At 36.0% G+C, this 17,296-nt stretch overlaps 1 protein-coding gene across 2 annotated transcripts in view; it reads left to right on the forward strand.

Annotated features, from left to right (window-relative positions):
* Positions 1 to 510: 510 nt before the first annotated feature.
* The window catches only part of LOC108723177 (DE-cadherin), a 147,834-nt gene continuing 131,048 nt past the window's right edge, over positions 511 to 17,296 (forward strand). The window contains exon 1 of one of the 2 annotated variants that reach the window (XM_018448720.1): positions 511 to 962. In XM_018448720.1, coding sequence (XP_018304222.1) covers positions 830 to 962 — 133 coding nt within the window. In that variant the 5' untranslated portion in view covers positions 511 to 829. The remainder of the gene's footprint in view (positions 963 to 17,296) is intronic. The other variant, XM_018448721.1, reaches the window with a different exon arrangement.

The following is a 17,296-nucleotide window of genomic DNA, read 5'->3' on the forward strand; positions in this document are numbered from 1 at the left end:
TATTCATGAAAATGGAGAGCGTGCATGAATAGTTAAAAAATATCTAGACGATATTTTATTCATAATTTTTTATTCGATATTTTTATAACTGCAAAAAATATCGAATATTCGATATTATCGAATATCAATAAACATCCCTATTTCTTTCTTTAGATCGAAAGAGGAGAGAATCGGGTGCGAAGCATAGTTATGCATTCCTGGACGAAGATCAACAAGTAGCATGGACTAGTGGGGGCGATCGCTGTTTGTACGTCGATGAGGAAGGGATCGGCGTCGTGGCCTGGCGGCTGGCGCGGGTAGACTGTAGAGCGCGGTCGAGGGGTGGGGGTAGTGGATACGGCGAAGGGGGAGGATTCCAGGCTGTCAGGCGAGCGAGCGAACGAGTGCGGGCAGACAGGCCGCAGGGCGAAGCGAGCGCGTCGTCTTCTCGTAGCGGTCGTAGCGTTCACAGCGTTCACAGCGTTCAGAGTTCAGTTGGGTAGACGCGTCTGCACGGTGTCGTTCTTCGCGTTATCGCTGCCGCTCGAGGCACGCCGTACGAGGCACGAGCTCAACGTGGCACCGTCGTCGACTGTTGTATACGTGAACGCGTGTGTGACGTGTGTCTAGTTCATTTCATTCGATATACTTATGGATACACGTGCAGTTGACGCAAAACAGAGGTGGAACACGATGGAAGGCGCGTGTGGAAACAGTGTGTGTAGTGATCGTTGAAACTTTAAAGTTCGCGGGCCGAAATAAGAGAGAGGAGGAGAGCGTCGGGAAGAGGTCAGCCACGCACAAAGGAGAGGATAGATGCCGAGGACATTAGACGCTGGACCGCCATTGGATGTGGAGGTGGATTCGGGGACCGTTGACGATGCTGGGGAAATGGGTCGCGCGGCGGTCCGGGGCGAAGCCCCGGCTTCTCATCGCACTGCCTGTGTCGCTTGCCTTGCTGTTGTTACTTTGCGGAACTCTCGGTGAGTTAACCATACTCTTCTCGAGGTTACGTGCGTTCTCTACGAAGGCGCGTCAGTGTGTTTGAATCTGAATCTTACCGCGCTTGCGCGAATGAGATTTGCACGCGCGGTTACTGCACCGATGGCATTGAGGAAGGAGATGATTCTCACAACGGGGCCTCTTTGTACACAAGTCCTCGAACCGTGTTTTGAGCTGCGACCTAACGAGCACTGACACTGCCGTCGCGAATGTCGCGAGATTCGTTGAAACTGAAACGGAGCACGCACTATGCTGCTCTATTTCTTGCGTTAGACCAGCACGTTCCAAAGAAAGGCCGTAGATCTGTTCGCGTTATTTGCACTTTTTCCTCTCGGCATCTTCACTTTCTCTCTTTTCGATGCAAGAAAATTTTCGGAAAATTAAGTAAAAGAAGTTATTTATAAATTTGTTTAACATATAATATATTGAGTTAGAGAAAAAGTTCCTTTACAAGTTGGTAAAAAAACTTTTTTAGCAATTCATATATTCTATTTAAAAAAAATTAGCAATTACACCACTTGATAGAGCAACGTTTCAGCTTTAAGAATCTATATTTATAATTGCGATACGATGATTTTTAACGGAGTTACGAACAATAAAGTCAGAATGTTCCTTTTTATCCGCGAGTAACTCAGGAACAAAAAATCGTAGGAACGTTTTTTAAAAAACGATTTTGTAAGTAAAGCTTCAAGCTTTCGCGATAGATAGTCGAAAATTTGCTCAAATTTTTTTGGGCACGCTACAGACCTACAAAGTGGAAAGAAACTTTTTTCTCTTTTTCAGCTCGTAGTTTCCTATATATAAAAATTACAAAACTCACATAAATTAAAAAATATAGTAACCGTTCGAAAGTAGAGATTTTAAGCTTTAAAACGCTTTTTTAAAATTTAAATTTTGATAATTTTTAACGAAGATATTGTGATGGGAAAAGGTCTTTTTACTAACTTGTAAAAAGACTTTTTCCCTAACCTACTAGTTTCTAAGCTATAAGGATTTAAATATGGCCAATTACAGACTACGTTTAGATCAAGGGATAAACCGCTGACCAAAATAATGCCTCAAACATAATGCATAAGAAAATGAAATCAAAGTTCTTCATTTCTTTCCTTTCCATGAAATACAAGACTTTGATTGATTTATTTTCTTATGCTTTATGCATTATGCGTTATGCAAAGGTCTGTGCTCCATCCTTAATGGGCTTTCTACAACAAGTCATTCTTATATAGCTCTAAGCTAGTCTTAAGCTGTAAGAAATTGATCAATCATAGTATAGTCGATTATTCTTTTCATATTCGACTGTGATTGGTAAATTTCTTAAGACTTAAAACTTAGGTAATGGCAGGGTTGAGTAAGTTAACTATTTTTTTTTAACTAAGTTAAGTTAAAATTAACATCCTTGAAAATTTAACTTAAGGGGTAACACTTATGTAAAATTTTCAAAAAATCGATTTTTTTTCCTTTTAATATACACTTTAGAGTCTCAAAAATGAAGTGCAAGTGGTTTTATTGCGATACATAATTTTTTTCGAAAGTTATAGGTTCCTAAAAATTCAATTGTTAACTTAAAAGTATTTACATTCAAAGCTTTAAATGTTTTTTTCAAAACAGTATTTTTTAAGTTGGCTAGCAGTAGAACTCAAACAATTTTTAATCTGTTTACTTCAAATTTTAATATTATTTAACGCATTTTGTCAAAAATCAATATTTTCAAAAACGTATTTCTGTAGATATTTGAGTAAAGAAAATAAAAATATTTTTTTCATTATCCTCTCGCATTGTGTCTGAGGATTGACTTAAAAAAAAATCAAATTAAAAGTTAATAGTTATCGACAAAATGTAATTAAATTAAGTTAAAAAGTTAAGAGTCTAAAATGTAACTAAGTTAAGTTAAAATTAATTAATTTTTTAACTTTTATCTTTTTAACTTAGCACTACCCAATCCTGGATAATGGCTTATTGTAGAAAGCTAATACTATCGCAGCACGCACTCATAGATATGTGGCTATCTAAATACATAATTCGTAATTGGCCATGTTTATATTCTTATCTCATTGTTTAAAATAAAAATTTACAAACAACTTTTTCACTTAATTTTTCGAGAAATCCTGCTATAGTATTTTGAGTATCGTGAATTTTGAGACACTCTGTATATTTATCTCGTTTTAAGTACACAAATTTTTGAAATTTTCAAGCAATGCAAACAAACTTCGACCGCTATTCGTAGTTGGTCCTTATATTTAAAATCATCTTACGTACAATGTTAAGATGTCATAAACCAATCAGACATCTGTATTAGCTTTTTAAGATACCATATTACTTAAGATGGTCTTAAAATAAGAACGGATATGAATGCCGCTTTTAGTGCAATACCTATATTACAAGGAACTAGAATTACTTTATAGGTGTGCACCTCGTCCGTGAGAAGAGCATATACATACAGCATGTTGATGAGTCGATCGAGACTATTAGTGACCTCGGTTTTTCTGGGGTTTCTGAAATAATAGAAAAAAAAATACAATAGTGAAATTCCGAGTATCTGATGTAAATAGGCCTGATACATACTGGTTGTGAAATACACAAAAACGAATGAAATACAAATCTAATGGAAATCCGGCACAAGTTTGAAGTTTCTTTCACGGAGATTCGCGGGTGTTGAACAGCCACTGGAACGGCTATTTTTTTGCAATAACAAATTTACTAATTATTTTTAAAAAGATAAATTTGTTTTAAATTGAATGGAGCGAGCGTGTGGTCGCAGTTTTCACAACGGTTAACTCAAAAACTCGTGATTGAAGTTCGTTTCGGTTCCCGTGTCATGGAATGTTGGATAACGGAGAGTCGGATGATCGGACTTCACTGTATTCAGTATTCAACGTATTTTTCGCATTTTTTAAATTAATTCTATCAGATAGTACAGATGAATTAATTTTTTTTATACAGAACGAGATAATAATACGAGTGGGAGATTATTGTCTTGAACTCACAATATTCCCCGAGTAATACAAGTTTAAAATTCAGAGTTTTGTATTATCGGTTTAGCTTTTCCGCGTAATTAATTTTGTCTGTTGCGTTTAATTTATTTTTCAATTCGCTGACCTCTTATCATAATTAATATTTGACTTATTTCTAACATATTTAAGTTATTTTTATATATGCGTTATTTAATAAAGTACGAACTAATATCCGTTTCAATCAATGCAGATTAACTTTAATCTCGGTTCAACTTACTCTTCATCTTTTTCTAGTTCTAAGAATTGAATCAAGATTGAAGTTAATTTACATTGATGGAAATGGGCATAAATAAATAAGTACAGCTGTCATTTCTCGAAATCTCATATGACATTCGAAAATTCGATTCGATAGTTTTGTCTCGTAAGCTCATTATTTAACTCAGGCAAATTTCGTTATATTGAGCATTAATTATTGCGACTTATGTTTCTGAGCGATCACGGATGGTCGATTATAAAAATTGTGAACTTTTGTATATGGTTAATAGTTTGCAATGCTTACGTAATCATACACGGTGCAAAATTAACATTTGACCTAGATGTTTTCCCAGCACGATACACGGATTTCAATTAGTTACTAATAATAATGATAAATTTATTAAACAGTTGTTTGTAATTCGCGTATCGATTATTTATATATGAATCGTACTGTAGCTCTTTTAACCGAGACATGCACGACTGGTGTTGCAAACAACGTGCACGAGGATAAAAGAGATAGCAAAATTGCTAGAAAAATCAAGTCGCGTTTTGGTACGAGCTGACTAAAAAGTTTCAAAAAATAGAAAGACACAAGAAAGTTGCCCGTTAGACGATTTGTACTCAAAGAAGATGCATTCGAGCGAATAATGTTGTTTCAGTTGCACGTGACACTAAAAATGTAGGTTTGCGAAAAACTTTCCTGTCACGATTCTGGATTACGATTGATGAATATCAGACACAGTTACTAATTTTGATCCCACAATTGATCATTAATCTGTTTGTTTCGACAACTAAGAATCAAAAGAAAATTGAATGATTATTCGTGTCGTTTTTCGATGAACCGTAAATAAAGATATCGTGAATGCCCACGAGTCGCGTGACTATAAATCTTTTGTGATAATTACGTAATTGTCGGACTTTCAAGAACTATTTTTCATTTACTTTCAGTCGCGTACATAAGCGCATTAAGTTTATTTCAAAGCTAGTCAATATAATATCAAACAAGCGGATTACTGTTTATTGACATTTCGCATTGATAATCTCTTTTGTAGTATGTGACATCACGTAATATATATTTCTCTATAATTTAAACAATCGCTCCTTTAGCATAATTTAATGTTGTAATATTTTTATTCAAATGTTATAAAACATTTTACACAAGTTTTTTTATATATATTCATACGTATGGTTTTCTCTCATTTATAAAGTATAGTCTCATGATTGAAGTACTGTGTATTCTATTACATATATATTCTTTCTTTTAAACAATTTAAACAATCAAAAGAATATTGCACTAATTTTTTTTCTGTAATATTTTAATTGCTTCATAAATTTATTTAGTTCTTTTGTTTCAATTTTGCAACCTTTTGTTAGGCTATGCTGCCTAAGAGGTTAAAAAAATATGTATATAATTGCAAATTGAAATAAAAAAGCAAAATAAATTCATGAAATAATTTAAATATTGTAAAAAAGGAATCAGCTCAATATTCTTCTGATTGTTTAAAAGAGGAAGAACATATATTATCATTTATATTATAAACAAAGATTATATTTTTTCAAAATACAAGTAAAAAAACACAAATAGAATTTTAATGATCTTATTAAACGTTGTGTTAAATAAATTTAATATTAAATTTGTTAAGTAATCAGTGAATGAAAGCAATTAGGTGAGAAACTGACTCGCGGTCATCACTTTGTTTACCCGTAAAGAGAAAGAACGAGCACAAAAGGTTTATACACAAAGGTTATATAGCAGAGTTCTTCTCGATGACGCGTTTCGATGTTTCTGCCACTCTAACGAGATGGGTTTACCGCCGTTTATCGACTGACGTGATACGACTTATCACGGCACGAATTATTGCGGGAGGAAGCGAAGAAAGGGCGGATGCGTCACCTGGTTGTAGGCATGTCGACTTTCCTCATTGAAATTCCCAAATGCAAAATTAGTTTAGCTGATACGCCTAATGTGCGCAGTGTTTGTCGGAGTAGTATGGCATATTGATGCGAGTTGCGGTAACTCTGTGAATTACAACGCGGTATACAGCATGCTAGACTTTTGACCGACGAACCGTGCGAATATGCTAAAATGATCCCGCTCTAAACTATTCCATGATAATTAATTAGGAAATTGGTTAGATACGTTCATATTAAGTTAGTCTATTTTCCCATATCGTGAACGAATTCGCGTGCGGATTATTAATCTTTAAATTAATTCATAAAGTTTGTAAATGTAAGTGACGCGTGATATAGGTATATAGGAACGGTTTCTATTTCCCATTCCATTCGTGATCTTGCGAGTTGCTAAATTCGATTTTTCATGTTTTGTTTGTGTTGGGTAACTTGGGACTTTGGACTTCGTCCCGCGAGGATTATTATTTGCTTATATTTATCTCCGTCAGTAATGGCTGTTCCGAAACGGCATCGATATATCGATCAGTATAGTAAACAAATAAGTCGAGGAAGCAACCAACTCGAAATGGATACACCCTTATTTTCGTTTCATGTAGTGAGATGATCTTTCAGTATCATTGGATGTTTCGATACTCTTAAAATTATTTCTTCCTTTAAGTAAAGTTCTCTCTCTTTAGTTGCAGAACTCTATCGTTATCTCGTTGCTTCCTATACAATAGAATCCATTAATCAATATTTCTGACAAAAATACTCGTAACGGAGTAATGAGTAGGAAGATAACGCGTAATGGTACTTTGGTATCTTAATTCTCCGTATGATGAGGGACTTTTAAATATAGCTTTATAACTGTTGACAACGCACGCAATATGAAACACTGCTTCTGTTGATTGTATATACTATAATATTCTACAAGTTCTTTCACGTTCCTTCGCGCTTTTACACAAAGTCATATTGTTTTAAATAGCAGTATATGAGAGAAATTCTATTGCAAGTAAAAAATAAAGAATTGCCCTTTACAAATACTTAAAAACTATGTTTTCGATGAGGAAAGTTAGATGATAGACGCGTTGCCAGGATTTATGTTTCTTTCTTCTTCCTAGAATCTAGCTGGATACAAAGGGTTAAAAGGCCAAAGGTCACGAGAAGCGTATAATGGTGAGCAAGGAAATGAGAGTTGCGAACATTATCGATCTCCGTACCCGAGTTAATTCGTGCCGATTGGGATCGTTACGCGCGTCGCGCGTGTATCTCCCGGGCGGAAATTTTTGGCAAAATTAATAATTTGATAAAAGTTAGAACGTGTCAGGTTGAGTAGAAAAGCGGGCAAAGCTGCCTTTCTTTCGTTGAAATTGTCGGAAAGCGTCGTAAACGATTCAGTGGCGCGCGAGGGCGAAATATAACGACAAAGAAGGATCTTCGCGACTCCGGATCTTGCACTGTATTGCAGCATTATTATCTCCTGGGAGAAGGTGAGAAACAGAATTGGGACAAGGAAGAGAGCTCCGGTTGTATTCACATTGTAATCCGTGAAAGATATTTCGGTCGTCTTTGTCTTCATATGCGCGACTCTGATTTGCTGCGGCATCCTACCGGAAAATATGAAGCGTATGATACAACGGCTCTTTGGATCATCTTTCACACACACACGCACACATACATCCGTGGATTCCTTACTTAATCTGCAGTTCATTTTTTTTCATCGAAAACATCGAGAGAAAGATATCTATTATTTGTTGAGAGAGAGAGAGAGAGAGAGAGAGAGAGAGAGAGAGAGAGAGAGAGATTTCTCGGGGTTGCCACAGACTTGGAAAACTGGGAAAAGTCAGGGAAAATATAAAAGAGACTGGAATTTTGAACTTTTTTTTGTTCACAATTCCCATAAATTGCTCCTATTCCAAATAATTTTTATAATTTTTTAAATATTATATCTGACGTTTATAGTCAAATACATTCAAAACTCGTGCACTTTAAACGATTTAAAAAATATAATTACAATTTATTTTATTCAGTAATTTTATGTAATCGCTCTTTTTCGCCATAACTGCATTCTTTTTTCCAATACTAATTTATTTTTTGTTGGCTTGAATTTGCCCCTAAAATTTTATTATGCTACTAAGCTTCTTTTGCGTTTTTAATAATATAAGCTCTCTCTTTCTCTCTCTCTCTCTCTCTCTCTAGCTTTCTTACAATCTTTGATTCTAAATGTTAACATTTTTTACATATTTTATTATGTTAAAATTTTTACATATTTTATATTGGTCATGAAAATTTTCCATTTTTATCTGGAAAAGTCAGCGAATTTTAAAATTCATTTTCTGTGGCAATCCTGTTGATAATATTTATTTTTCAACATTAAAGATTTTTTAAATTAATTCTTATGTGGCAAATCTTTTACAGCTTGAAAATTTTTAATTTTTGTTTTTTTTTAAATATTAAAAAGAGCTATGTTTTGATTTCTCGATATTCTTTGTAAAATTAATTTTATATCTATATTAAAAGAGAGGATTGTTCCAGAAAAGATGATTTAATACATCTTTAGTGTATAAATAGTTTTCGCAGTTATTTTTTGGGAGATATTATCTATTAATGTGTACTTTTTTAGCGTTAATTTTCAATTAAACTAAAAATGTACCCAAATATCTAATTGCGAATTGTCGCATTATAACTTTCTAAATGTAGATTAATCAATCTTACTCCAATAGAGAAATAATTGGGCACGGAAATATACCGTTGTTAGCACCATCTAACCGCGGGAACTTATCTTTTTTTTTTATACACCTATATCATTTAATCAGTGCATATACATTTTGCAATTTTCTATATAATAACGGAGCGTCTTAATGTCATAAGATATATAATTAGAGCAGATTAACACCGTTTAATACTATTGGACTGTTAAAATTAAGAGAACAGAGAAATTGTCCGATTCGTAAGATGATGACTATCAATTTATCAACATCTTTTATTCTTATTTCATCTGTAGCAGACATATTAAGAGTATAACACGCTGTATTGCACGTTTGAAAAATTATCGGCTTTGTATTTATAACACTCGACAGGCGAATTGAAAGTGATACTTGCGGGATCATATTCGTTCGCACGCATACGCACTCTGCGAATCACGATCCATGTCCGTCTGAGTACGTATTACTTTCATTGGTATTAATTGACACGAAAGGTCCATCTGCGAACGTCTTCAACCAATCGGGCGCGGACGCTATTTTGCATGAGAATTCAACCCCAATAAGAGACCTTTAACGTATTTTTATGCAGTGCCAGATAATTTTCAAGCTTCCCTTGAATCCCGCATTCTATTGGTATCGCATCCCTCTGAGTTTTATTCAAAAGTTCGTCGCTGCATTTTTATTCGAATATCTCTATACGTTCTCTAACAATGATGCCAATGAGTTCCATTGATTTGTATTCAAAGCATCGTGCATTGAGTATAAGCATTGCCGATGTAAAATATGGTATTCCAAAATGACGGAAATGTTTTACCCCAAAAAGGATAAAAACACGAGTAAATGGTGTGATTTTGCTTTTCATGTTGACATAAATCATAAAGATCAGCATATGTGTGTATGCATGTTTTGTGTATAAGAACAAATTACCATCATTTAAGTTACAATACGAAAATGTTACAATACAGAATGGTACAATTGAAAAGGGAATAATTTTTTATAAAGGAAATGAGTTCAAAATGTGAATTAAACATTTTTTTAAGAATAAAATGTTGTGTGTGCATGGTCGCGTGAAATATTTTCATTTTTGACTTATTTTTTTGTGAAAAATCGCTACTCTTTTTGGTTGTGCTGTCAATTTGGAGTCAGTCTATATTTTGACGTATATTTTTATATTTTTTAACAAAATTATATTTTTTATCGTCATAATTGTTAAAGTTAAGTTGAATTTAATCATCTGATATAGTTATGTTTTTGTTGCTCGTGTTTTGGCCTTTTATTTTGTTTAACTTACGAACTTGATAGTTATACATTTATTTTTTGACAAAATATGAAATAGAATTGGTATTTCTTGTAAAAAAGATATCGTAGGAAGACTTACACAGATTTCTTCATACATATAGCTATCCTTACTCCGTTGCAAGTCGGTTAGAATCGGTATGTGAGGGACGTAAACAAGTGTACAATCCAGCGGGGATTATGCAAATAGCGGGAAAACGCTCGGCCGATTCTAGAATTACGTTAGCCACGGTCGTCCGAGCCGGCTGCGTGTCGACCGGAAGAGGAAGGGAGAACGGCGCGGCGTGTACTTTCGGCCGATCTCACGGGGACTCGGCCATATTTTAGGTTATCCTAAAGTCGCTTACTTTGTGAATTTCGGGAACATAGAAATCGCGCGGTTGGAAATTCGGGCTGGTCTCGAAAATGGTGTCGCGTAAATTCCCACGAAGATGGATTTGCGCGCTGAGAATAGTATTCGTATCTGTCACCTTTGTTCCGAGAGATATCTAATTAAAATCTGAACGATTTACTGCGATTAGATTGAGGATAGATTGACGATGTACCTAAATAAATCGTTATTCTAATTTCAATTGGTATTAATATAATTTAGAGTGCAACTCTATTTTTATAATTACATATCACGAATATTATTTATCATTCCACCGGCTGCAACGTACATATATCATTATATGGTTGAACGATGCGAGTCAATTTTTAATCATCGAAACACATCAGAGAGACGAAATAATCAAGTTTAATCTCTTTTCCGATGTTATTACTACATCACGTTAATCTTGATGTGATGTGATGTCAGCCGGCAAGCAGAAAGTTTCTGCAGTGTCTAACTTATAATTTACCAGTCATAAACATATAATTTTCATGTAAAATTACATGCATTTTTTTCAGTGTATACATACATGTCGATTACTTTTCTGTGTGATCGCGGTTGGCAAATTCGAGTTGCGAAATTCTGCGAGTGCACGCCTTCGCTCAACGATGAGACGCGATAGCCACTAAATTGCACCGTTCTCTCTGCTTAAATACGTCCACGGATTAGCAGCTTAAGATTCCTTGCAGGACTTCAATCCGGGTGTAATGCGCGGATGTGCTGATTTAATAGCTCGGCCGGGAATGAGAGCGGTTGAGTGGTGTGAGAAAACCGGGGAGGATCTCCGGGAACCGAAAGCCGCGATTGTTCGCGAAATATTCTGTGAATTTAATGGGTTCCGTTTCCCGAAGCGTGCCTCTTGCCGATGAAACAGCGCAAGATGGTTAGTTATGTCTCGCGTTGAATCGTCGATATCCCGAGACCGAAATGGGGCTCGCCATCCTGTGGTGGTTACAATACCGTAGATATACGTAACCTAGATCCGCGTCTTGTTCGCGGTTGGTATTTTAGTTTCCAATAGTTAAAATCACCGAACGCCAATCCAAAAATTCAATTAAGCGCTCTAACTCGCTCTAACCGTATCGTACTGTATACGTATCGCGTTCTGTTCTCCGATCAACTAGCAGGACTGCGTTATTAACTGCCCCTCGTACGCGTATTGACTTTCCAGCTCTCTAAATCTGAATCAGTGGATAATCACTGATATTAGTGCCAAGTATGCCACTGGTAATTAGTGAATTAAATGTGAGATTCCTAACCTAGCTAATCTTTATTATGTGATCTATCTAATCTTGTTTTAATGGTTAAATTCAATGAATATGGTATTGGAAGATTGAAATTAACGTGCAAATATCAGTATTTTAGTCATATAATGTGCTCAAATATTCTTTCTTTTTTAGTTGAACTTCACTGATTATCATTGCCAAGTATGCCACTGGGTAATTAGTGACTGTCCACTGATTCAGATTTAGAGAGAGAGAGAGAGAGAGAGAGAGAGAGTATATTTCTCTTATCTGTAGCAAATCTCTGTACCTACATTTTCAGAGGTTAACACGGAGGATGGAGAATATCATTCGTTTCCCTTATAGGCTCACGATTGCATTCCCATAATGAAATATATGCGTTAAAGTGCGTAGTTTCAATATCGAAGAAACTGAATATTTTCATCATCGAATCCGCACCGTTGCGTAATCTTTTAATGTTAAACAGACAGTTAGTTATCCATATGTAATCAGAACGTATCATAGCATATCGAGAAATCTGGAAAATCTGACCTATCAAGGAATTTTTTTTATCCGAAAATCAGAGACTTTTTATTCCCAGTAGATTTATTCCCAGATTTGAATAAATCCTCTTCTAGAGTTTATCCAAAAATAAAACGTTCAACCAAAATAGGCTCCTACTAGCTACCTATATTAAAAAATCATATTGAATAAAGATAAAAAAATGATTTAAAATAGAGAATAACCGAAATTATCGCTTTAGATGGTTTAATATTAAAAAATTCACACGGTGTATGAAGCGATGTGTCGCTTTTTACCGAAATAGTTGATCTGAATGCGTTTTTAGTCTGAAATCTCGGCCCGTTCTGTCGAACAAACCGAAGGTACTGACGTACGATGGTTGAAGAAATAGTGAGAGTGAGACGGGACAAAGGCAGAAAAGAAAAGCTGGTGATCCGAACGGCTGGGGAAGGGCGAAGAGGAGTCGAGAGGACAAAGAGCGCCTGGGGTCGCCGGCCATTTGTTGTAGGTACAGCGTGTGTAAGACAGTGTTTCTCAACGGCCGAATTTGCGAGACAGAGGTTCTCCTCGTAAAATATTTGTATAGAAGAAACAACGCTAACAATAAAAGTTCGGTTCAGTGATTCGTCGTCCTGTTTTCTCGGATTCTCACCCGTAATATGGAGAGAAGATTAATTCAAAAATAGAAATGTAACTGACACCGGTGCGACTGGTGCATAATACGTAACGTTCTGAATACAGTCCTGATTCACTTCAAATGCGACTTTATACAAAGTGTAGCTTAGAAATTATGGACTCTTGGTCCGAACTTAACGCGTTCGTTTACGAGTAAAAATCATGTCAGCTAACCATCGTCAACGGCTTTTGTGGATAGTCGTATGTAGCTTTTCAGTAACTAGTCTATGGTACGAATGCGTTTAATCTCAGCACGAATTTACGCGATGTGCTCGCGCAAAAACTAACACCGTACTCTCGGAAATGGAGCTGTAGCTTTTCGCGCGTGCATTACGAGTGGCTTAAATACTCTAGAAAGACCGACGCTTTGCTCTTGACATGGTGGGATTGTGAAATTAATGCCACGTATTACAGCACTTGCGAAATACTTTGTTCCCCCGGTATTGCAGTGCAAATGGGTATGATCGTTATTTTTTTATGCAACCTAGCAGTTTTAATTACACGTGTACAATATTTTATACAAGCAAAAGTCATGCTTGTAGTAATCTTGTTGACTGTAAAGTAAACAATTTTTATTGGAGATCGAAAATACTCTTTTTAGTCTCATTTAAAATTTATTTTCTTATGAATATAGCAAATTAAGCTTTTTTTGCACTTTAACCGTTAACTATTTTAGTGTATTTTTATCCCATTAGTTACATTTAGCTACTAACACTCATAAACATTAATGTGAACTTTTTATTTATTCTGATTTAATTCGACTTTTTTTTTTAGCAGACGCGTTATTGAAGGCAATATAATTCTGTTATAGATTTATGGGCAAATGGCCAGTTAGCTGTAGCCTTAAATATACTTATTACTTACTAGATACATTACGGATTTTTGTATACATATTAAATTGGACGCGAAGCTGGTTTGCGTTGAGAAACGCTGTTGCAGAACGTGTAAGCTGCAGAACGATAGACTTCTCGACCAGGGCCGCCTCCAGTCGTCGCAAAACCCTACGGATCGTCTCACTTATTCCAAGATGTTTCAGCTGTTCTCAAAACGTGGCAGGTTGGCGGCTTCGCGTCCTCCTTTCGATTCCACATAATTTCGTAGATAAGCCGAGATATCAATAACGTATCTACGAGTGACATGGGAAGGCACGTTACCGCCGTCGTGTCAACACCGTTCACATTTTTCTCTCCCTCCTTTTGTTTCTCTCCAGCCACGTAACAGAAATAAAAATTGTCTCGCTACGGGATTTCGTATCGATTCTCCGGCCGGAAATACTTGCGAGATGTTCGCGGAAATACGTGACCGGATGCGTACTCGCAGTATGTGTATACGGTAAACATGCCTTTCGGCGAACGTACGAGGGAGCTTTGCCGCCCACCTCGAGCGGGTAATGCGCGATGGGGAAAAATAGTATCCGTCAAATTTTATACTCGGCAAAAGTTTACGAGATCTCTCCGTCCCTCTTCGGTGAGCTGTAATAGAATTTACCTACGAGCGGAAGAACATTACGGGCGCGAATGATTTATAAGTCAGGTTTTCTACTGTCTCGAGGAAACGCACTTCCACCTCGGGGTCGTTAAGATTGATTTTTTTACGAGGAAGATAGATCACACTATCTCTTTCAATTACAGCGAGTTTAGTTGTCTGACGTCGCGAATGATGCGACAGGCGAGTTCGCTCGCGGAGAAAACAAAGTACTCGAGCGAAAACTTGGCGGGAAAATAGAGAGGAAAAAAAATAGAAGGAGAACGGATTTTTTCCTCATCCTTTTTTGCCGTCATTCCGGAACGAGCACCTGTGCGCGAAGAAACTAAAAATGGACTAGAATAGCTCGACAAGTTTTCGCGGCGGCTTAAAGCACGAAGCAAACACCCCAAAAAAGGGCAAGCCGAAGCCCCCAATTGTGGAGAATTTAGATCGGTGCTTTAGATCGTGGCATGAAATATATATCTTTTTTTTCCTTTAGTCGCTATTTCCGTTTCTTTCTTCTATCTTTCTCTGACCAGAATGGCTTCTGAGCTACCTATAGTAGACGAGAAAAACCACACGGGACGGAGGTTCTCGAGTGATTCAGCCTGCGACGTGTAACGTGCTCTCGTGGCTACATTGAATCGGTTAGTGACGTAGCTGCATATTTCGAGATCTCGATTTATTATGTAGGTAATTACCCTGGACAAATATCACTATACAAAAAAAACATTCTTTTCCCGACTGATAGAAAGTCATTCTTCTTACTTTATTTTTGTTTGTGTAAAATAAAATATGATAAAAAAAGTAATTCGAAGTATAAGTTACCTTTTATAGAAATATCTTTCGTGTCTACATTTCATTTATTAAATATTTTTAACTCATTGAGACCATGCTAATGATCATCGTAATTTATTTCATGGTTTCATTGGTTTCATTGATTGCGCAAATGACACGTCGCAATTCTAAATATTCGAATGTAGTCGTCAATGAAGCTTCACATACCAAATACCGCTTCAAATACCAAATACCAAATACCAAAGGCGTTACGTTTCATCACAGGTTTGATGAAGCGTAGCGTATAAGTATATATGCAAAATAAGAGTTCGTTAAAGCCCGGAAAAATCATATTCGCATTCTGAACGTATCCGATGCGCTATGATAAATTAACGCGTAAAACGTTAGTTTGATAGCGTGCGAGTGTCTGTGATATAATAACCAAAACGGATAATCAACGCGAGAAGAGCGTAACTGAAACTTGGCGTTTACGTCGAGTTAGCGATTAACTACTCGGTGCACCGCATCTAGTTTATTCAGTTAACCGCGTTGATCCTGTGCCGTGAAAATTTACAACGATCAAACCGGCAATCACCTCGTGTTTTAATGTCACCATGGATGTATTACTTTCTCTCTTCCTGTCCCTCTCTCGTTTTATCGTTATTTCTGAAAATCCCGGAACGTATAAACAACACGGTGACGGGTGTGCACTATACTAATGCGTGCAAGCGATAAATCGACGGAGATGATTTTGGTTCGCGATACATTAGGAGGAGCTTTCGGTCACCGTGATGCGGCAGTATTTCATGTCACAACCATTATCATCGAATCCGTTCTAATTGGCTGGATTTAGCGGTCGTAACACGGAGTTTAGAAACCAGCGACTGTCTGTCAGAAATGATTGCTCCGAAAGCGATGCTGACGTTTGTCCGATTGCGGCCGAAATACATTTGCATTCGAAAATAGTCCCCGCCGCCAACTGTCAGTCGTTCATGATGAACGAAGCTGGTGACACGCGTGAATAGAGAGCTGATTTAACATGCAGATTTTCTGAGCACGCGTCTAACGCCGCAGTCAGTTTATAATCCTTAGACTCGTCCACTATTGATGTGCATCAAAGAAGCATCTTCGCTGATGATTATTAATGAGATTGCACATCTCAATAGTTTATTTTTTCTTTGATTTCAACGAATAAGAATCGAATGTTACAATAGTACATTTAAATTTAATTTAGTTAAATTTGTCACATAATTATTAATTTAATTTAATTCTGATGGTTTTATGACCGCGAACTAACAATAAGTGTACATTCGCAGTACTCGATGTAAATTCGTTATCAACGTAGAATAGAGAATTAATGCCTTTAACGTCCGTCGTTAGTCTTCATTAGTGTACCTATGAGACCGGAGACGACAAGATCATGTTTTCTATGTGAAATTACCTCATTTGTCATCAGATCAAGAAGCTAACCGACAAAGAGACATTACAAAAAAATTGAACGTTTTGCATTAATTTCTTTTTTCAGTTATGAAAGTATTTGTATAATTTTAATCTTTCAATGTGTGAAAACATTTGTAAAAATACTGAACTAGAAACAGTTTTTGTGTACCTCTTTAACGTATTTTCTTAATAATTTTCTTAATATTTTCTAAATAATTTTTTTAAATATCTATATAAAATTTTATTAATTATATGAATTGATAAATTTTTAACTGCATTTATTTTTGTCTAATTTAATCATGAATTATAAATTACTGTTGAAAATGTTTTGAAACAATTTAATTAGTTTAATGATTAATCAGGTATATTTAAAAAAAATGTAGGAAGGTTCTTCGACATGATGTAATGGAGGAAAGCAGAAAAAAATGATCTACCGTGATACAATAACCGAATTATACAAATCACGATCATTTGTTTTAATTAATTTGTTTTGGCTCCACCAAAGACGGTGCATAAAATTTATTATATGTTGCATGATACATCGGTGAATAAATATCGAGCTAAGATAAAATGTAACGATAGCAGTAAATGTTCGCATAGTCGTACAAATTTCGCTGTTTGTCGCAAAAGCGAATTTATACAGAGCGCTAAGACGTTAGTTACAACGTTTGGTTGCTACATTTGCGAGCATGCGCGTGTTTGCCAGGACTTTATTATTTTTTTACCCGTCCCCCCCATATTCCA

Source organism: Mycetomoellerius zeteki, unplaced genomic scaffold (assembly GCF_001594055.1).
Source record: "Mycetomoellerius zeteki isolate Tzet28-1 unplaced genomic scaffold, Tzet1.0 scaffold224, whole genome shotgun sequence".
NCBI lineage: Eukaryota > Metazoa > Arthropoda > Insecta > Hymenoptera > Formicidae > Mycetomoellerius > Mycetomoellerius zeteki.